Source organism: Heloderma suspectum, chromosome 13 (genome assembly GCF_057233095.1).
Source record: "Heloderma suspectum isolate Gila_16-S chromosome 13, 16-S_ref, whole genome shotgun sequence".
In the NCBI taxonomy this organism is placed as follows: domain Eukaryota; kingdom Metazoa; phylum Chordata; class Lepidosauria; order Squamata; family Helodermatidae; genus Heloderma; species Heloderma suspectum.
Genome location: NC_139470.1, coordinates 4427120 through 4449621, shown reverse-complemented (window position 1 = coordinate 4449621; position 22502 = coordinate 4427120). Strand labels below are relative to the sequence as shown.

At 45.1% G+C, this 22502-nt stretch overlaps 2 protein-coding genes across 2 annotated transcripts in view; one reads left to right on the top strand and one right to left on the bottom strand.

The window, feature by feature from the left end:
- CUX2 (cut like homeobox 2) overlaps positions 1-22502 on the top strand; it is a 231389-nt gene that overhangs the window by 133925 nt on the left and 74962 nt on the right. The window contains exons 2-3 of the mRNA XM_084820226.1: positions 147-254; positions 3526-3573. Coding sequence (XP_084676352.1) covers positions 147-254; positions 3526-3573 — 156 coding nt within the window. The remainder of the gene's footprint in view (positions 1-146; positions 255-3525; positions 3574-22502) is intronic.
- Positions 208-22502, bottom strand: part of LOC146335957 (uncharacterized) — a 45128-nt gene continuing 22833 nt past the window's right edge. Inside the window, exons 5-7 of the transcript XR_014785790.1 lie at positions 18890-18986; positions 7744-7841; positions 208-752 (exon numbers count right to left, since the gene is read on the bottom strand). The gene's annotated coding sequence lies outside the window, so the exon portion shown is untranslated. The remainder of the gene's footprint in view (positions 753-7743; positions 7842-18889; positions 18987-22502) is intronic.

The following is a 22502-nucleotide window of genomic DNA, read 5'->3' as shown; positions in this document are numbered from 1 at the left end:
GAAAATGTTATGTGTGATATGCACTACCTAAAACACCACAATCCATCTCTTACTCTCTCTCTCTCCCTCCCTCTCCCCCCCCCTTGTGTGTGTGTGTGTGTGTGTGTTCTGTTCTGTTCTGTTTTGGTTTTGTTTTGTTCCAGAAGGAGCTTAATTCTGTTGCTTCTGAACTGGCAGCACGGCAGGAAGAAAGCGAGCATTCTCATAAACATTTAATTGAACTCAGCCGGGAATTTAAGAAAAATGTACCTGAGGTACAGTATATTTGCTATTACAGAATTAACTCGGTGGGTAAGCATATTCCCCCCCACTCCCCATTCAAACGAAGTGGGGTTTTGTGTGGAGAGGGGGTTTTTTGTTTTTAGTTTTACACAAACTTGAGTGACTAACAAGGAAAGAATGAGATAATTAGCCACAAAGACAAATTATAGCCCCAAATGTTCAATTATTGCTTATTACAACTGCCTCCAGTAGCGCCATTGTAGCTAAGGGGCTGCGAGTCCTGATCCGGAAATGCATTGAGTGGCACATGCGTCAGGCGGGGCAGTGCATACATCTGTTAGTCCCTGTTGGAATCATGGAAGTTCACCCCAGGAAGCCCTTTCCTTTAAAAATGGGTCTTTTTCTTTTTCTTCTCAAATTGTTTATAAAAGCAAAAATGTTGAAGGCCTTGTAGCAGAAATCCTGGCGCCCACCTCTCTGAGCAGATGGAATGCCACTTGGTTGTTTGTTGTTGTCGCTGCTCTTCCTTCCTGCAAAATAAATTTTATTTTAGTCAGGTTGACAGTTGAAGGCTTCCCTCCCCCTCGCCCCCCATGCCTCTTTATGCCAGTCTGTAATTATGTTTCTTGCTTGCATCTAAATTAAGAAGATTTGCTAGGGGGAGATAGGGGGAGAAGGGAGGGTTGCAACACTTTCTATCAGCCTTCCCCTGCCTCGTGCCCTCCAGAAGTGTCAGACAACGACTCCCAGCACGCCCCAGCCAGCATGTCTGGGGCAGGCTGGGAGTTGTAGTCTGGCACATCTGGAGGGCAGCAGGTTGGGGAAAGGCTCCGTTATATGAAATGTGCTCTCCAATGCTCGACTTAATGGGGAGAAAGGTAGAGGGATCCTTTAATGAAATCCCCAAGCCTCACCCCATGACTCCTCTCAATTTTTGCCAACCCCCCCCCCCCCCCGGTCGCCTTCTAAAAACAGTAGCTAAGAGTGCTGTCACATTAGCTAAGGAGCCCTAGTGCTCTCCAGATATCTCATCTGAACTGACTGAGAACACCTCCCTAACAGTAATTCTGGCTGTTAGAGGAGGGGCCAGCTGCTGGCATCCAAAGACCCAGTCTGGCATATCTGCCCCCCCCCCCCCCCGACAAACTCCAATCCCAAGTTTTCCACATCATGATGCACCTCAGCTGCTCAAGAACTGGCAGAGGGCTCTTTAACCCCCTCTCTCCCAATTCAAACAGCAAGAGAGGCTTTGGCAGAGCCCTCCCCGTATTATGCACCTCAGTTGCTCACTCTTCTTTGCTTTTTGTCTTGGCTGCAGCGAAGTGAAAAAGAGAGAAGCTGTGCCAAAGCCTCCCTTGCTGCTTTTGAAGGAAGGACAGGATTGCATGCATCTCTCAGTTTTAGGGTGGCCATGTGTTCTACTTTACTGATGACAGTTCTCTATTTGAAGGGCTGCCCAGTCCAAGTTTAAAGGTAAAGAACCATCAGAACAGAGAGCTTGTTGTTGCCCATCCACAGTTACCAGCACCCGGACCACAGCATGAGCAGCAGGCACACAGGTCACCTGTTTACAGTCTTACCCGCTCTAGTGAGATGGCTTGGATTTCTATTTAAACAATATTATTTATTTCTAAGTGGGCATCTCTACATATAAATCAGCATATGCTTTTTTGTGGGGGGCATGCATTCCCTCTCTTGGCAATATGTAAGTGCCCACACCCTACTCAGCTGGCAGGAATGTCATTCCATGGGCGAAGTCAGTATCCTTGGCCCTTGGAGCTTTGCTGAAAAAAATGCAGAGCCCTGTTTAATAACAAAAACAGGGACAATGGGACACTTCCACACACAACGCTTACATCTCTTCCACCTGTTTATGTTGCCTGATCATTGCAAAGGAGAGGCATCTGTAATGCTAACAAGAGTTATGGGCAATGTAAGTTTCCCATTCCCATTCTGGCCATACTGCCTGCAGGTGGTGATGGGGAAGATATGTAGTAATGGCAGAAAATCCAGATTGTAAATGCAAGCTGCCTGGTAGGTTTTAAAAAGCTGATACATTGTTCAAGGTGTTGTACATGACTCGTGGGATTTCATTGTAATTTCATTTTAACAGCAGAACTCCTTATACAGCATTACTAACTGCTTTTAAAAACTCCCCTGACTTCCCCAAGTGGGTTGCCCAACACCAGGGCCACTGCTGCTTGATAAAGGCTAGCCCCACCGCACTTCTTGTGGGTTGTGTGATTCCTTGGGATGATAACCATGTAGCATCCATGTACCAAGAACCCATCCCGTTCTCTCACACAGTGCCATAAATAAGTGGTGTGATATTAGGGCTGCAAACATTTAGCAGCTTTATTAGTTACATGAATCAGCTAAAATCCTTAGATTGATGTAAAAGGTGCCCTTAATAGGGCACCAGGGTTTTTAAAAAAGCGTAATTATAAACTGTGGGCTGACGCCATCTTAGACAAGAGACATGCGTCTGCTCTCTAACAGGAAAGAACCCCTCTTCTGAGATGGTATCTACTGCAGCCTGTATAATGCACCATCTAAATCAGCCATTCCCAACCTGGTGCCTTCCAGATGTGTTAAACTACAATGCCCATCATTTCCAGCCATCTAGCTGGGAATGATGGAAGCTGCTGTCCAACCCATCTGGAGGGCACCAGGTTGGGGAAGGCTGATCTAAACTCATAGTAAATGTGATTCCCCCCTTCAAAATTACTATCCTTATCATCAATATGCAAATGTAATCAGTTAATTAGTCGAATGAAACTTGAACAATTAATCCAGATTTCTTTTAAGTAGGTGATAGCCCAGTTTAATATGAGTTGGAGTCCAGATGTTGAGTGCTGGATTAACAAGGGCCCTGTTGCCGTAGTCCAGGGGTGCAGCACCTCCAGCCCAAGGGTCACATCCATCCTTCCAGGTTTCTGCAGAAATCAACACCCCCTTCCCCTGGTCCCAATCCCTTTCACCCAACCACTGATTGTTTGACGTTTTCTTGGCTTTTGTGCAGTTTTTCCCCGTTCTGAAAGGCTGAAATCCCCGTCATAAAGCTTCATTACTGGAATAAGAGCTTTAAACTTTTGGCCTTGCCCTGTTTACCTTTGGCTCTGCCCACCAATGGAATGTGGCCCCCGAGAGCTGCTTTGAAATGGGATTTGGCCCTCAGGGTTTGTTGTGAACCACCCAGAGAGCTTCAGCTCTTGGGTGGTATGGAAATGTAATAAATAAATAAGAGGTTCTGCAGCCCTGTCTTAGTCTAATTGAGAGCTTCCACCATTTTTTCTCTTTCAGGATGTCTGTGATATGGTGGCTCCTGTATTAAAAAGTTTCCAGGCAGAGGTAAGAAGCCGTCTGTGCCCAAGGTACTTTTTTTTAACCATTGTAAAGACTTCTGTAAGCAAGTCTGGGGACATAAAATGGAAACGGAGTGCAAAAATGCAAAGAAACAACAAAAGCAGGTTCAGAGTCTAAAGCTTGCTCCAGATTGCTGATCTCAACTCAAGCTTTAGAACAGCCTTCCACAAGCTGGTACCCTCCAGGTTTGTTGGACTACAACTCCCAACCGTCCCCAGTCAGCATGCTCATGCAACGTCTCTGAACCGCCAGAGTTTCCATTTATCTCTCATGCTTAATAGCCATGTATAGGTCCATCCTCCATGTTTCCACATTCAGACCTGTTTCAATTGCGTTTGAGGGTGACGACAGAACAATCTGAGTTTGTTGTTGGAAGTGTTTTCAGAACAGAGAACATGCACTCCAGTTACTTCTTCCACACTTAGTGTCTGTCTTACCCTGTCATGGCTTTCAACTAAGGATTCCATTGGAGGAGGAATATCCTAGGTCAGGGGTGAGCAACTTTTTTGCACCTGAGCAACCTATGTGGTGGTGGGTCGGGGGGGCATATGCCAGTAGTGAGCGTGGCCAAAGGCGGTGGCAGGTGGGTCCTGGGCCTGCATCCTTCTCCCTGCTCCTCTCTCTCTTTCTCTCCCCCCCCCCCACACAGTCTTCCTCCTCACACTCAAATACAGACACACACTTTTCCCACACTCAGACACACACTTGGGATGGATGAATCACTTTCTGCCATTTTGCTTTCTCCCACATACACATTTATTTAATCTCAAGCTCTTTTCGCCCTGTTTACAAAGAAATGTCTGAATTATGGTGAGTTTGGATCAAAAATCCTCACCCACTCGCCTGAACCAAATTCAATGGATACAACTATTCCCAGCATGGGGAGGACCATGTTGTACCTGCCTGCCATGTGATGAGACGCCTGTCAGAAAAGAGGGTGGCAGCCCTAATTCAGTGCCAGATACATGTCTGAATAGACAGGCATTCAAACCCAGACTTTTTAAGCCCTCTGCTTGGATGGATAAATCTCAGTTTTTGCTTTCTCTCATGTCTGAATTTTAAAATCTCAAGTTTTTTATATCCTCTTAATGGAGAAAATTGCAAATTCTGGTAAGCTGTTATAAAAAAAATGAACCTGATTAAATTATCATCCGTCCTACTTCAATCTAGCTTAAACCACCCCATAAAACCTGGTCCAGAAAGATGTGGCTGTTGGACCTACAGGTATCCATTTACACACCTCTCCTTATTACAAATGCTTGCTGCTGGCAATCCAAAATGGCCACATCATCACCTTGTTATGTCTGTTGCTTTGTGGGAAAGTGAGGGAAATTCACATTGCTTATTTACTAAGTTTGTGCCAAGATGAGGTTGCTATACTTTGCACTTTGATTTTGTTGTGTTCAAATGGTCTTATTTAGTTAGTTATTTGATTTATACCCCGCCTTTCAACCAAAAAAATGGCACGGCAGCTTGCAAAAACAATTTAAAATTAGTGTTTTACCAACAAGCCCAGTTCACAACTTGGTGTGTCCTGGAAAATTTTCCAAAAGTGTCTTGGACACTTGTCCAGGAAAAGATAGGCAATTTCTGCACTCATGGAGAGAGCCTTGAGGATGCTTACCTATGTATCCTTCGTGCCGAAATTTGGTGCGTGGATGCTAAACTGTCGGCAGGGAGGCAGTTGAGCTGGGGAGCAATCAGGCCATCTAATCAGCCCATAAGCAGGTGCAAACTGAGAATGGCACCTTCTGTACCTGAGTGATGAGCCAGGTTTGAGCTGGGGGCTGTTATTGGTCCATTGTGTCACCTGACCCTTGCTGAGCCAGTGGCTACCATACTGTTATCTGGTGGTGGCAGCCCTGAAGCACAGCAGAGACTGGACCAGAAGCTCCCTTCAAAGCAAGCTACCATGGTGGCGCAGAATCTGGTGACTGGGTCCTACTGCCAAAGTCCCTGGTTCAAGACCTAGTTGGACCCCCACCCCAAGTCAACATAATGATTTGCTACTGACACAGGAGTTCCAGTGCACAGGGTCAGCTCTCCACCTTACACAGGTTGATCCATGTGTTGCAGTGGGAAATGCCAGCACCACATGAATGTGTTGATCTGCTTCCTCTGTTAAAGTATGCATGCAAGAGGTACATATGCACAGCAGATTGCACATGACTCTGTGGATTGGGGGTGTTTTATATTTTCTTGCAAATCTCTGTGGCTCCAGATTCCAGCTCCTCCTGCTGCTTAGATGTACAGTGAGAGTCGCGTCTTCTGCTGGCCCTCTTCCTTCATTTCCGCCATCAAGACTTTTTTGGTGGTGATGAGGGAGTGGAAATAAGCTCTATTCTGGCTTTTGGTGCAGCCATGACTCTGAGAGATTTAAATTCTGCCAAGGCAGGATGAGGGAGAGAGCGAGAGAGCGAAAGCAGGCGTCGGAGAAATATCACACTTTGGAATGTTCCTAAAAAGATCATTCTTCTGCTGGGGGGTGGGGAGGAGGGAGAGGAGAAGGTGTTCTGCCTTCTGTGCTTCCTTTTTTTCCTACCATGCTTAGCTCGAAACCCCCAGAGAGATGCCAGCACTCAGCAACAACACATTAGAGGCCTGTCATCTTGCGAGCTTTGTGTTACTTTTAAATCTGTCTCTTTGGAACGACATAACGGCATAAGGAAAAATATTAAAGTAAACAATAACTGGATTTACACAAATGTGGGCTGATTTCCATATTTTTCATCACTTCATTTTATTACCCAGTTTTTACTGATATGCTTATTTATTTATAGGGCAATCCGGTATTGATTCATTCCGAAATGCTCGGCATAAACACATAAAAGAGAGTGATAACAATAGGAATGTATTTCCAGTAGTTTTAAATACTGCCTGTTTTCCCGATAGACTTCATTAGATTTTCTGAGAGAGGATGAGGGACGTGTTAGGTAGCAAGAGTGGGTGGTTCCTAACAGAAAGTGTTTCTGTCATAGAGAGGGGAGATAGCCCACGATCCCACAATGTGATTCTGGCCCATTAACAATGGACAAGCATTTAGGAGCATGATGTCTTGGCAGGACTGGGCCAGAGCTGTTGGCGACCATCCCTGAATCCAGATAAGGGCTACGTGTTCTCCATCCTCTGGGTTCCTGTGATCAATTGATTGCTTGAGCTAGAACTTGTGAGTGCCGTGGGGAAGGGACCTGCCCTCTTGGACTTTGCAAAGTGCTATCAACATTGACGGCACTATATTCTCTAGCAGTGGGGCTGTATGGGCGGGGAGGACTGAATGTCCCGATGTGTGAGTGTGTGTGTGTGTGTGTGTATGACAGAGTGTGGGTAGCCCTGCCTGCTTTTTTGCTTTGGTCCTGCCCCTAGCATAGAGCCCCTGGAAGGTTAGTCACAAAGGAATGCCCCCATCCGGCTGAAAAAGGTTCCGCACTCTTGCTTTAACTAGAAGGGGTGGAGATTAAGCCCTGGAGAGTAGATCCAGATTTAAGTGGGATCAGCTGTGCTAAGCCATGAACGTCTGTATGCAAAGCACGTGCTGTGCCGCTGCATTGTTGGCCAGCCCCTTCCCAAGCATCCCTTTCAACGTGGGCTGGTCATGGCACCACCCCATTTGGCTCAGTGACCCCTTATCGGCATCTGGGCCTCAGTGAACATCAGGATGTGCCAGCTCCCAGTATGGTCTTTGGGAAAGGAATAAATTGTACCTCCATTGTGGGGGAAGTGGACACGAAGAGAGAAGGAGAGTGGGAGAGGCAAAAGGAACAGCTTTCCTTTTTGTAACCCGATTAAATAAATAAAAACCTGACTTTAATTTTCCATTGCGGAGAAGACAAAAGGCTACCCATGATGGAAGTGGAGCGGCGACAGCTTGAAATGGCCAAAGTTTTTGAGTCTCCTTGCAGACGGAGAAAAGAGCAAAGCTAGAACCCCGCTAATTACAAAAGTTGCTTTATGAAAGATAATTCAAAGCAATAATTTAGCAAACATAATCAAGTAGCACAGATGGGGATTCTGATGAATAGTTTGCAACATGCAATTAGCAGCTCTTGCAGTTACATATCATTAACCCTCGGAGCACAAAAATTATTTTCTCATTATTAGATGAAAAGGTAAAATTAAGCTGACTAGACAGTTAAGGAACAAACTACAATTAATTACCTTCATTTATTACAGTCATTATTTGAAACTTTATTTTTCCCCTCCTCCTTCTTCTCCTCCTCCTCCTCCTTTTTCTTCTGTTGGATGGATGAAAACATCTAAATTAAAAGTTTCAGTACATTAAAATTAAGGTGAAACATTCTCCATGCCTGAACATCTAAATTGATGGTGGCAGGAGGGCAATATTAGGACTGTGGTACCCCAGCTATCCCTAACTATGCTGTGCTCTTCCCACTGTGGAAACGGAAGCTGACATTGGGGCAACTAAGAGAGACTGTTCAAGGGACAAATAAGAGGCTGTTCATCATTAATCTCCCAAACCTACTCATCAGGGAGCAATAAAATGGGCAGAACTGGCAAACAGGATACCTTTAATTAAAAGGACAGGAGCCCTGAAAAGCCTCAACAGTGCTTTGACAGGACACACTGGCTCTGCAGTTGTGTTTTATTACCCTCAAATCAGGTTTTGGGGAAAGAAGTAGAGAACACTGGAATTCAATTATTTGGTTATGACATCTAGATAGTCCATTTGAAAAAGTAACTGAATGATGGCATTTCCTGAGAAAAGTGCCAGTGAGGAAGCAACTGTAGATTTTGTTAAGTAGAAAACTGAGTCACATGTCATTCAAGTGCCTCCCCCTTGCTTCAGGTGGGCTGGTAACCTCAAAAAATAAAGTGATACATGTACAATTATGGCATAAGTGTACATGTGGCACATTATTTGTTCATCCTTTGCCTCATTAAAAAGAAAAAAGAAGCAGTTTCAAAACCGCTCCAGGGATTTTGAGTGAGATGTCTTGGTGATGTCACAAGTACCAGCCAGTTGGTGCTACCCACAGCCGGCTTTCGATATAAATTTGCAGATCTGTGCCCCCCTCCCCACACTGAGCTTGGCCCCAAAGCAGGAAAGTTACATTTGTATTGAACGTGGTGGAGATGCTTTGAAATTGGTCACATTTTTCTACAAGCGTTGTGTATTGCCTTTATCTTGAGCAGATCCTCCCATCCTCTTTCTTCTTTTCAGATGTGCCACAAACCATCCAATGCACTAGAATTATTTTGATTAAATAGCAGTGTCTACACATGAAAAGTCCTGCTCCCCTCCTAACTTTTTTAAACAAGTGGGACCTGCAACAAAATGTTGCAGCATGCCCTGCTCCTGTTCGCTGTTCCAATTAGCCAGCCATGCCCTCCTTCAGGTTGCTTCATTCCATTCCCCCTCCCACAGTTTTCTTTTTCTCACACTAAACAGTCATTCAGTATTCCGTTGCCCTCAGTGGGTTGTTTCGGGGTTTTCCCCATAGGATTATTTTTTTCTAAAGATGTTTTGTTCTTCTCTGCAAACCTTGAGGTTCCCCTGAATCTGCTGATATCTCCCTTTTGTGTATGGATGGTGCCATTTGGCTACATATGCAACAGCACTCACACCTGAGCATTGAGCATAGAGGGAATGGTAGCCATTGACTGTGAGATCATGTGTAACCCAAACATTGCTGTCCCTCCATTTTTTAATTACTGGGTTTTAGAAAGTCCAGGTAAAGGTTTGGGGAAGTGTTGTTTTTGGATTGCAATTTCCTTGGCTTTATCATGTCTCTTTCTATGCCCTCCATCATTTTTCTCAATCTCATAAGCCTCAATGTTGTCTTTTCAAGTCAAGCCATTTTTGTGTATTAGTGCTAGCGGGGTATATGTAGCTTAGAGGTAAGAAATTTTCATGTATATAAAGAGACCTTTTACCACCATAAGTTAGGCATGAACAATGAAAATGTAAGAAGCCCCCTTTCCTCTCATTTTAAAAGGAAGACCAACCAAAGAGTGGGCTCCAAAACGTCATAAAGGAATGAGCTGAAATTAAGAGACAATGGATAAGTGGGGTGGGGGAGAGGAGGGAAGTAAAATGGGGATAGGATCGTGAATAATGATATATAATAATGAAATTGTATATAATGAGGCATCATGATAGATGACAATGAATACTATGCACTTTGGACATATTGAAGTATTGCAGGGTCCGTATATAGGTTTTTCTGTCCTCCATACTAGAATAAAATAAAACCCTGCATCTGGACAATTTTGCACCCCCACCCCCAATCTGCAACTTATGTATATTGTGCAAATTCCTCTTATGTTTGCATCATTTATTCTGCAAATTTAGCACTTTGCATAATTTCATTTCGGTTTTGCTTGTCATGAGATAACTGGGGAGAAGAGCTACGTAGAGCACTGGGTCCTCATCCTCCAGCCACTGGAAACCTTATTCATCCACCCCCTCTGGCCTCTGAAACCTGTCCGAGCACACTTTATCAGCCATAAAGACTAGGAACTTGGGTGTGTATTTTTTTAAATGAAGTTCTTCCAATACTGCATTCCTGTGAAACAGCAGCATTCATACAGCCCTGGACATACCCTGGAACAGCTAGACCAGCCTTCCCCAACCTGGTACCCTCCAGGTGTGTTGGATTGACAGAATTGGCCATGGTGGCTGGGAATGATGGGAGTTGTGGCTGAACACATCTGAAGGGCACCAGGTTGGGAAAAGACTCTACGTGGGTTTCCAGCCCCATTAAATCCTGTGTCCTAAAAAGTAGCTCAGGCCTGTCAGCACAAAATTATTCTCAGTGTGCCCTTCAGTGGAGACGAGATCTAGGTGAGCCTTATTACAGTTCTGATGTCATGCAACTGATCTACACTAGCCTGTTTGCTCCCTGTCCTGCAGCCTCTCCTTTTCCCTGTTTGGGCCAGTGGGATGAACAGAGGCATGGCTTGGAACTCAGTGGGGCAGATCAATGTCTGCAGAACCCTTGTGTCGCTTCCTAGCCACAGTTCCGCCCTCTGGTCAGGGGGTGGCGCGGCACCCTAAACAGAAAGCAAGCCAACTGCTCCCCCTTCTGGCTGTGGTGATGCTCAGGGTGCTTAGGTTTGTTTGCCATGCCTGCTGATGCTTGCCATGTCTTATCACTGCCTTTATTGTGGGGGCTTGGAAAAGCCCCAGGCAGAAACCCACTGGGGGGTGAGAAGAAGCTGTGCTGGTGTTAAGGCTGTGCTGTAAGCAGCTGTCAGAGACAAGAGACAAGCCAGGGAGTCAGAGCCGAGGGACGGAACATGCGCACAGCACAACCACATCCAGGAGGGCTGCTGGAGCAAGAAGTTGCCTAGGGGAGCCCAGTGACCAGCACGGCTAGGCCAGAGCCTGACAACACTTCACTACCCAGAGAGAAGACCCGGACAGTATGTTTGGTGGCTTGCCGCACAGGGCAGCTGGGCACAGAACTGAGGGTTCCCCATTCTAGCCCTGGCAGCTCCTGAGAGCTGGTCTCACTGGAAGTGATTTTTTAAAATTCTTCCCAGCATTACCAGTGTGCTTCCAGACGAGGCTTTTATCACACTATCACTATGCCTCATTCACAGAATTTATGAGAAGCGGTGCCCAGATCATGTCTTCCCACCACTTCTTCCATCTTTTTTCTTATCCATTAAGGAAAATCAGTTAAGGAAAGAAAGACGGAATAGCTGCACAATGCCTTCGGATTGGTAATACCAGGAGCCCTCCATCTGGCAGCATCCTGAGTTTACCATTAGAGTGATGCGCAGGTATATCCTCTTTGCCAACAACAGTAGCAGAATGAGGAGAGATCTGGCCATATTTGTATAGAGATTATCTCCGTGTGTCATTTTTTGCTATGCATTAATTCGGGCAGGGGCGGGGAATGCAACATAAATTGTCCTCCCAAAGGAAATTATAATCTGCCACAAATTTATTCTACTGTTCCTTCTCTCTCTTGACATTCACCCTGCCTCAGTTTCTCCAGTTTGCTAGCTGGAATTTCCCGCCCCCACCCCCACCCCCACCCCCATCCATTCAATCTGCCTTGAAGGCATAAAACATTTCAGGGAGCAGGGATCAACACACCTCCAAACTGACCTCCTTTGGCCCCGGCCATCTAAAATCAGTCTCCTCCTGACTCAGCCCCTGTGAGCTGTTTGCTTGAGAAATTTTCAGGTCCGGTGTCAGTGCAGCAAGGAGGGGGTGTTTGCAATTGCAACTGCAGGGTTGATGTGCTGATTGCTCGAGGAGTTTAAAAATATTATTATTATTATTATTATATTATTATCATCATCATCATCATTATTGTATTAAGAATTTTACAAATTTTATTATTTTATTGTTATTATATAAATCCTGCCTGAACTATCCAACTTAAAACATAACAAGACTGGTAATCAAGTCTGTTTTAAATTATATCTTTGCTTTGACTTACCTCCTACCGTGTTCCAAGTTCCTGATGGCTAAGGCAGGTTTGTTTTTCTGACTTAAAACTGGAAGCACACTTAACTACCTGAATTCAGAGAAGGTTGCCTGTTACTCAGGGTTTGCCTCTTTCTAATCGAGGCATTAAGCCCAGCTTGGTGATTCAAGCAGAATCAGACTGGGGGGTTTCTGCTCCTCTGAGGGCAGTGAATTCTTATCCTTACACACACTTACAATGTCACCATGACTCTTAACTGTTGAGAATTCTGGAATCTTTTTCTCAACAGTTGCCGCCCTAGGAATTTATTTATTTGCTGTATTTTTAAACCACTCAATAACCAAAGTTCTCTGGGTGGTGTGCAATATATTTAAAAAATAAAATGCAAACATTAAAAACAAAAAATAACAGGGCAGAATAAAACCAAGATAAACCCAGCAGTAAAGAATAAAAACATTCCAGCACATAAAACTACATTAAAACCAGCAGCAGAATAAAGTACTAAAAGCCCTAAAAACCCTTCTCAAAATACCTGGGAGAATAAAAAAGGTCTCCACCTGGAGCTGAAAATACTACAATGTAGATGCCAGGCGAGCCTCTCTGGGGAGGGCGTTCCACAGACAGGGTACCACCACTGAAAAGTTCCTTTCTTTCGTAGTCACCCACCTCACCTCATTTGGCAGGGGCACCTGGAGGAGGGCCTCAGATGAGCTTAATGTCTGGGTAGGTAAATCTGGGAGGAGATATTTCTTCAGGTAACCTGGCTGCAAGCCAGGTTTAGGACTTTGAAGGTTAAAACCAGCATCTTGAATTGGGCCTGGAAGTGGCCTAGCAGCCAGTGCAGATGGAGAAGTCCTGGCATAATATGATCACATTGGCCAGTCCTACTTAGCAGTCTAGCCACCCTATTTCGAACTAACTGAAGTTTCCAGACCCTTTTCAATGGCTGCCCCATGGATAATGCATTGCAATAATCCAAATGGGAGGTTACCAGAGCATGAATAACTGTGGCAAGTCTACAGTCTGGAAGTGTTTATCTTGATGCCCTGTTGAGAGAGAAAGAGATGCTGCAGGTTTTGTCTCCCAATACCTCACTCAGCTAATTTCTCCTGCTTCTCAGTTGCTCAAGGGAAATTAGCTGTGGGTGATGACAAAAAAGTGAAGCCCATGGAAAAACAGGGACGATGTCTCTATTTCTCTCAGCGTGACATCATGACATCACCAAGCTTTCCTAGAGGGTTCAAAGGGGACCTTCAGAGGGGGCCATTACACCTGGGAGGTGAAATATATCAATATGTAGGTTGAGCCGGGGGAAGCAGACTGACTTAGCAGTGGTAGTCTTTAGCAGTATCGGTCCCTCAAAAGCAAGCAGCATACCTTTGTCCCCCCCCCCCCCCCCGGCTGCTTCATGCCGGTTATCTAATTTCAAGACTTTTGTTTTCTCTGTCCAGATTCAAACAACCCCAACTGCTTCTTTCCATCTTCTTTGCTGCATTGATTTTAGCCCCCAACCCCGGTGGTGGGTGTGTCAGTTGCATTCCAGGGTTCTAGCGATGCTTCCAGGTGAGCTTTTTATTGTGCAATCACCCTGCCTCATTCATGGAATTTTACAAGGGGTCTAGACAAAGACGTCTTCCCTTTGTATCCCTCCTGTGCTTTCCTACCACTTTTTACCACACACAAAGGAATCCATTAAGGAGGAAATGATGGGAGAACTGTACAATGCCTTTTTATTGGTAGCGCTAGGAGCTGTCCATCTGGACAGCACATCAACTGACATTAAACAAGCACCTCTAGCTGTTAAGGTATACAAAACCCCAGAGAGATGGCTATCTTGCACAACAGTGTACCATGACTATATGCAGTGATTGTTTACGTCCCTTGAGCTGCAGAGAATTCTTTCCCATGTGAAGTTTATTATTAGTCCAGCAGTCTTGGCTATGTCTCTATGATCATAACCAGTGGACTGGTATCCATTTCCTCTTTGAACACAGACCGGATTCCCACCAAGCAGTGGAAACAACATCATGCCGGTGTGCTGTGGCATGACAGGCGAAGGACTCCTTGAGAAAGTTGTAATGAGATTAACGTCCTTTGGCTTCTAATATCAGGATTTTTTGCCAGAGCTTCATTGTGTCTGTTAGGAAGTATTATGACAAAATTAAGGACCAGCAGCAATTTTCTTTCATTCAGCATCATCATCTTGGCAAAGTAAATTATTTAAAGCCTCTTGTCTCCTATTCTACTATTCTTTTCTTTCCTCTTCAGTTAAGTGATCCTTTGCAGCAGATCTTTGGTATGTTTCTCCCTAGGAATAACATCATCTGAAGGATAATACTGATTCATTCATTCTCTTTTCTTTTCTTTTCTTTTCTTTTCCAGATCTTGAATTTGAACAACGTATTACCCCCTCTTCAACTAGAATCCTCATGCTTTAGTTTCAAGTGATTGATTTCTTTGGTATTAATCAGTGCAGGGTTGCATTTTGGTTGGTTTTGGCCTTGTGTATATGTTGGAAGTCTTCTCAGTCTTCAAAGGGAGCATCCAGACCTGCCCTCAGCTGGTTTTGAACTGGTGATCTAAGGCAGAGACAGCACATGTCTGGCCCTCCAGATCTCTCATCATTGGCTAACAATGTCTGTCTCTTCCACCATTGTGACTTTTATTGATAGCACATCACCTGGAGTACAATTCTTAGAAGAACAGTGATTTAAGACAGGGACAGGCAGAAGGTAGATTGGGATCTACTGGTAGATCTCTGGGTGATTTGCAGCAGATCTCCAAGGGGTTACTGACTCCCAATACTTTAATGATGAGAGTCAGTCAGATCTCTCTCTCTGCCATGGCTGGCTTCATGTGAATTGCTTATCTCTCAGTCTCAATGTTTCTCATCTATAAAATAGGAGTACTAATTGGTTGCTTTTGACCAGGTCTTTGTTAATCTCTGCTGGCATGTTTGAGAGTGATGTGTTAGCATCCCTGATCTATGGTAACTCACATGTAGATTTGTATATCTCCCAGTGTATGGTTTATGGGGTGCAGTAGATAATTGACTCTGTCCCCTGAGCCACCATTTTGCATCTGGCTCTGGTTGGTAGACCTCAGCATTCTAGTAAAAAGCAAGATAGATTCTGCAAGCCTGAAATCTGCCCACCCCAATTTAAGACATTTTATAAAGCAAACATAGAGGCACCCATAAGAAATGGTGGTGGGGAAGAGGGAGGAAGGAAATCTGTCCCTTTGCCCCTCCAATAATGTCCCCTCCTTTTCTCATACTCACAGGCATGAACCTCATGGGCATGTGCTCCCTCTGCACTATTTTTTCTACAAAGGCAGGGGGTCTTGACCCTTTCAGACCCTATCCCTCGTTCCATTCCTTGGTCATCAGCACTTGCAATACCTGAGTTTGGAAACCGGGTATAGACAAGTGGGACCTGCAACAAAATGTCCTGTGGAGTGCGTCTATTTAGGGTTCCAGCCAGCCAGGCCTTCCTCGAGGATACTCCATTCCATTTCCCTGCCCCACCCTGAGCTGGCATCACAAGGTGGCTTCTCAAGAGATGCAAGCTCAGGTGGGAGCTGGTTTCTCCCATCCTTCGTGTTCCCCATTTAGAGAAAGGTGAGTGGGGAGGAAAGCCAGCTGAGACTCCTTGAGGCCATGGCTTGGTCAGGAGCTGCTCTCCTGCCCCTCCCCCTTCTCTGAAGGGGTGGGGCTTCTGGAAAGGTGAGGGTCTTGGGCCTTTGTGGTCCAGATAGGTAGACCTGGCAGGCCAAATGCAGCCAGCTCCTGATTTAAGCAAAGGTGCCAAGGGTTGAAACTGGGGCCTTGTTCATGCAAGATGTGTGCTTTGCCATTGACCTACAACCCCCTCCCCTAACAAGATTGGTGTTTATAATGACAATGATCATAAAGAAGAAAAGTGGAAGAAGAACTAAGAACTGTCATGCATCCATCCCCCACTCCATCCACATCTTCATAAGCTTCCTAGGGTCTCCATAGGTAGCAGGAGCTTCATTAGAATTTAGGATTCCCCCCCCCCCGCCCACCTTAAATGTTTCTTTTTGAGTGACAATTTAAATTAAAATATAATCATCACCAATCTGGCGTTTTTGAAAAACTGAAGCAAGCTTGTTGCAATCCAAATCCTCCTTCAGTTGCAATTAGACCAGGCGATGATTGTGCTTTTTATCTGTTTGTGTTTAACCATGCCTTGATCTGGGGCAGAATATCAACAGGGAGATAAAGGGAGTGGAGAGGGGAGAGAAGAGAAGAGAAGAGTGAGCATGCAACCCTTTTTTTAACCCATCAATTACAATAATATTTTTGCTTCCAAATGTTGCTTTAAAAAAAAAGTTGGCTTGATAAGGTATAATCATAGCACAGAGGCCAGCCTGACAGTAGTAATTAATTAGGCCATTATGCATTCTATGGTGATAATTGCTTTGCTGGAAAGTCACCAGCCATGGAAAGGACCCGGAGCAGAAATGTAATTCATCAATCTTGCATCGTGCGAAACACAGTTGTGTTTTCTCTCACCTTGAGTTGATGCGCATGGTGGAAAGAAACAAGGGGGAAAAGTTAATGATACATCGTTGTATAAAAGTGAGAGGGGGCTGAGGAATCTTGCCTGGCTCATGGAAGGGGGGGTGAGCGAGGACAGAATATGCAGAGAGTTTATTATCTCAGTTGGACCACATCATGGCTGGAAAAAGGTGGGGGGGGGATACTGGATACATCCAGTATCTTATTATTGTTGCTCATAAGTAAGGTGGCAGTCCTTGACCAAGCTCAGGGAGATTCTGTGGGACTCTCTTGTACCGTGGTGCCTTGAAATTTGCAGTGAAACCTGGTAGCGTCTGCTGGCAGTCAGATGAAGGCAGGAAGGAGATAAGACCTTGGAGAGCTCCAAGTGGGTCCTGCCATCTGGAAATCTCTCCTACTAGGACAATAGGGGAGGATGTTATCTCAGCAGGGAGCTACAGCCAGCTGAAGCCTTATGTAGGCTGACAAGACCTGTTGTGTGGTCAGCTTTGCCCCTCCCGGAGGAAATGACTGGACTATTAAAGGGCCCTTGCCTGATTTTGTAGCTTGAGACTTCTGCAAGGCTGGGGAGATGAAGGCTCTACCATGGACTTATTCTCTTAGCCAGAAGATGATGATCAGGCCCTCCTGTCCTCTGATTGGGAGGGCCCTGAAGAAAGCACTGACTATCCTCGAGGAAGTAGCCCATGACTCATCTTCCTGATAATCCTTTGCTGCATGTTGGAAAGATGGCGGGCCAGGGGTAACGACAGCGGGGAGGGCAGTTCCAGTTCAGGCATACAGGGATCAAAAGGTCCAGAGGCAAAGTTGGACAAGTGATCAGCTTCTAGAACTGGGAGGCAAAGCAAGAGGAGTCTGTTCCAGGGACAGGTTGAGGAACCAAGTTTGGAGCTACAATTATGTAGAGCCACTCATGCTTCTATTGGTTCCTTAGGTCACCTGTTTTACCGGGGCTGATGAGCCTCAGTACCCTCTCTGGCCATTGCATGGGTGGTGCTGCAACACAGCAAAGACCAGGCCCTCCTGCCAGAGTCCCTGGTTCAAGGCCCTGATGCCTTGCGCAAGGTTTAACCAGGGTTCAGTCTTGGAGTTGTGTTTGTGTGTGTTTAAGTACTGGGGCCCACTGCAGATCATATGAAGTAGCATAACTGGCTATTTGGTGGTACAGAAATTAAATAAATAAATACATAAATCAGAGAAAGGTGCCTCTGCTGCTGTGTGAACGTGCTGTCATTTCCATAGAGCAACTGGAGTGACACCTTTGTTCTACCTTTCACGGAATTAGCGCTTGTAACTTGATCACTGTAGAAATGTAAAAGCAGGGGGCAGAAGGGTAAGGGGAGCAGAAATATCAAGATGGAGGGGGAAAGCAGTCTGTGATCCCTCATATCAGCCAGTTCCCCATGTCCCACACTAGTCAATGGAGTGGTAAAATTGGCTAGACCAGAAGCAGCTTCTGTTCTAATCTGCTTCGCTCCTCAGAAGTCAGGGTGTTTTCTCCCAACAGTGGTGGGTGATAGTGCGGTGGTGGTGGTGTGTGGCGGTAGTGGGGGAGTGCATTGGTTTGTGCAATTATGGCAGGTGTGGTGTGGAGCAATTTTAAGTGGCTTGTATGTGGCTGCCATAACACTCACCACTGATTCTCTCAAAATAGCTGCAAAGCAACACTTGAAGATGCCCTTCTGGAGCTGAACTTCTTGCCTGGCTCCTCACTGGAAAACTCAGACATGCAGCTGTCTTATGTGCTACTGACCCATGTGCAGGAGAAGCTGCTCATACCGCAGTCGATTTTTTACTAGCAAATTAGCTGGAAGGGGCTCGGGTCGGTAGAGGAAGGCTTAACCACATAAAAAGCAAGCTTTTGGTTGATTAATCACTGAATGCCAGATTACGGTTGCATTGTGACATTTAACTTTTTTTATAAGAAGAGTGAGCTAAGAGAGAACTCAGGTAAAATACCAGCCTAAAATCCATCAGATCATGTTTCTGGAAATATAGCCTTTAAAGTGAGTGATTCAAATGGGAACCAGTGGCTGAGATGAGCCACGAGGCAGGCAAATATATGATCCTATTAGACCTGTCTGAACCCCCTTGAATTTTTCCCAAAGAAGGAACCTCTCCTTCTACTCTTCTCTAGAAATGAAGCGCTCCAGCTGAAGAGCCAAGCCAGAATACTGAATATTTATAGAGCCAATCAAAGCCCCTGTGGTTCCGTTGTGTGTCACCTAACACCTGCTCAGCTAGAGGGTAAGGTTAAGAATGGACAAACCTGTCTGTTTTGCTTTGTCCCACATTCAAATTTTTAAAATCTCACGTTCTTTCTGTCCCACTTATAAAGAAATCTGTGAATTCTCACCCGTCTGCACCAGCCACATTCAATAGGTCTAGATATTGCCAGGATGGAGAAGACCATGTTGCACCTGTCTGCCATGTAGCTCTTAAAGATGAGGAGCCTGTCAGAAAAAGAAAGGTGGCAGCCCTCACTCGTCATCACAAACATGGCTGAATACACCGGAATTCAAACCCAGAATTTTAAGAGCTAAGCGCTCAAAGCCCTCTGCCTGAACAGACTTTAGCTTTCTCCCACATTCAATTTTTTTTTAAAATTCCAAGTTCTTTCTATCCCATTTATGAAGAAATTTTCAGACTTTGGTAAATTCTTACTAAAAAATGAACCAAATGAAATTCTCACCCATCCCTTAGAAAAGATATACTGATGAATGGGAGGTAAGGTGCTTCAATCTGGCTGCTAGAGTTCCCAGGTCCCAAACCTAGCACCTTTATGGTAGGTTTGCTTTAGTTCTCTCTCTCAAACTATATTTCCCATCAAGCTCTGTTTCTGCAAAATGGTGTTATCTCAGCCTTGTCTGTGAATATGTTGGTAGCCAATTTTACTAGTAAGCTAGTAGTACAATAAAGGGTACACCTACACACATAGTCCTGATAGCTTTATTTTATAAGCACAATTGAACCAGGGTTGTGGTTTTTATAAATTTATAAAACACCCCAAGGGCAATTCTTGGTTTGTAGAAACTGACAAAGAAATGCTTTACAAAATTTCTGTCCCCGCTGGAAGTGTAAGGGAAGGAAAAAAAGCGGCCCTGTGTACTAGTATGCTAAAAAAAGACAGTGGCTTATGCCACATTAACAATAGGACAGAGGTGGGGGTGGGGGTAGGGGTGGGGGAGTAGAACTGATCTTTGTGCTCCAGTGCCTGGGAGCAGCGAAGGAGAGAAGGTGGTTTGCTCAGGTGGCTGGCCAATTACAAATGACGGGTACAGCTTCGGTTCGGAATGACAAGCAATTTAAATTCAGTCTTGTGTGGAAGGTTTGCAAGGTTTTTTGAGCAGCACCAAAAAAAAAAAAAAGAAAGAAAAGAAAAGAAAATTCACATTCTTATTCTTGCCCCCACCAAACCCCTTAAATTCAATAGACTGGCTTAGCTGCTACTGTACCAGAGACTACTTTGTTTGATAATTATCAGATTGGCCAGTTAGGATTGGTGATAACCATTTTTTAATAACATTGCTGCTAGTTCCAAACAGTGGCTGAATCTTTGGGTATTTTTAGCGGAGTGTTTGCAATTTAAAATACAACAGGACTTCTGGAATGCCACACAGGGTAACTAGGACTACCCTTTCTTTCAAAGGTAGAAAGGTTTTTGGTAATAAAGTTGTACCAGTCTTGTTATTTTTTTTTTTTTTAACTCTGGATGCCTTAGACGTATACCTACCTCTTATGACAAACCAAATTTGCCTTTGTTTACAAATGTCCCCTCAATGTCAGACTAAACCAGTCCTTCCCCAACCTAGTACCCTCCAGATGTGTTGGACTGCACCTCCCATAATCCCTCAGCCAGTATGGTCTGATGAGTCACTACATATAAGGCAGACACGGAGAGCCAGCATCAAGGGGGCTGGGCACATGCCAAGGGTCCACACCCCAGCAGGGGCCCACTGACAAGAGCCCCCTAGAGTTTCTCCTCCTTACCTTTGCAACCTCCTTGTTCACCTGCCTCTCGCTCTGGCCCAGACCATGGTGGTGGTGAGAAGGTCGATTCACTGAGGGAGGGGGCCCATTGAGGGTGTCTTACCAAGGGCCCTCAAAAACCTGGACGCAACACTGGGCATAGTTCATATAGACACAAGTTTCTACCTTTTGAAAGCTGAGGACTTTGATTTGTTTCTTTATAAAAACAACAGAAACAGTAGCAGCTGCAACAAGGAGTCTTCAAGCACCTTAAAGAGTAACAATTTTTTTGTGGTTCATGCCATAATAAGCTTGTTAGTCTTTAAGGTGCCACAAGACTCTGTTGTTTTTACTGTCCCAGAGCAGCACAGCTCCTCCCTCGCCACCCAGAAATTCTTTTTTAAAATGGAGGAGAGTGCAAACAGCCTTTGATAGGGTCACATGGCCATTTTGGTGTGGTGGCTGGTTGTGCTAGCAAGGGTGGGGGGTTGGGGGTGGCATTGAAGCAGGTTTGATTCTGACTGGTTTGGTGAATGCTCCAATACTATCATGCTTGCAGGTCTTTGCATCCCGCTGCTCTTTCAGTCATTTTATTGCAAAGGGTGATGATGAGGTGCAGCTTCAGAGTGTTCTTCAGAGCATTCACAAGACCCATCACCATGCAGAAAAAATAAATCCAACTATGGTGGATTTTTGGCACAGTACGCCTCTCTGGCATGTCCTCTAGAATTAGTTGACCCTGACTGGCACATGGAGGCACATTGTGCAGTTGTGTTCTTTTAACTGTTGGCAGCTGAAGCAGTTGCTTTCTTTTATTCCAGCTGCAAAGAATGTTGTGGAGCAACAGCAAAGGGAAACGATGCTGTTCTGAGGGTTCCCAAAGTATTGAAAAATTAAGGCTCCTGTGTGGGGACATTATTGTACAAACAGGCAATATGATCCATCTGACCTGGCCGTTGGCAATATACCCCTTTTGCAAGCGTCTCCACAGATCTGCAAGGAACTCAACCACCTCTAACTGAATTTCCCCCCCATTTCTTTACTTCCTCTGCTCCACTCTCCCTGGAGTGTAATTTAAGTATTCATAACTGTGATAAATCAGACAGCTTGGTAGGTGTATACACACCCGGGTTCTTTTGTAGAAAGGGGAAATTCGTCTTTTTCCCATGTCTTGCTGTGTTCCCTGGTTTGATGCTAAGCCTTTTTTCTCTCTCCCTCCCATGTGAGAACTGAAGGATGACAGGTGACGTTTCTCTGACTCCAGCAGAAAGGAGATGCTGTGGTGAGGGAGCTCAGTGGCAAATCCATCAAGGCTGACACACAAAGTTTTTGACCACAGATCCAAAGAAAGTTTTAATTACAGCTGGAGTTAAATGGAGCTGTGAAATGTCCCTGGGTTTTTACATAGGGATGCTGCAGGTTTAACCAGAGTAAATAATTCAGAAATGAGCAACAGTAACGTGACTGCACTGATGTTGTTCTGCCCAGAGCAGGGGTGCAAAAATGTTTTGCAACAGTTAAGAAAGAGCCTGCAAGATGCTTTCTTGGAGCCAAATTGGAGAGAGAGAGACTAGAACGCACCGGTGAGAGGAAGGCTCCTGTTCTCATTGCTGTGTTCTCATCTACCCCACTCCATGCCCTTCTCCCTTTCAAGAAGTCCCTGAAAGCACAGGAAGCTCTCCCACCTGGATTTTTAAGAACAGTTATCTGAGTCAGCCCAAAGGGCCATCTGCTCCAGCAGTATCCCATTTCCCCAAGTGGCCAACTGCATGCCTCTAGGAAGCCCAGAATCATGACCTGAAAGCATCAGCCCTCTCCTGATGTTGCTCTCTTACAGTTGATGTTCAAAGAAATATTGCCTTTATGGATGGAGATTCCATTTAGCAATTGTAGCTATTTAGGGCTTAGCCTTCAGTGGACCTACATCCTCCATGAATTTGCCTAGTCCCCTTGTAAAACTGTCTTAAGTGTCATGACCACCAGCCCTCAGGCCTTCCAGT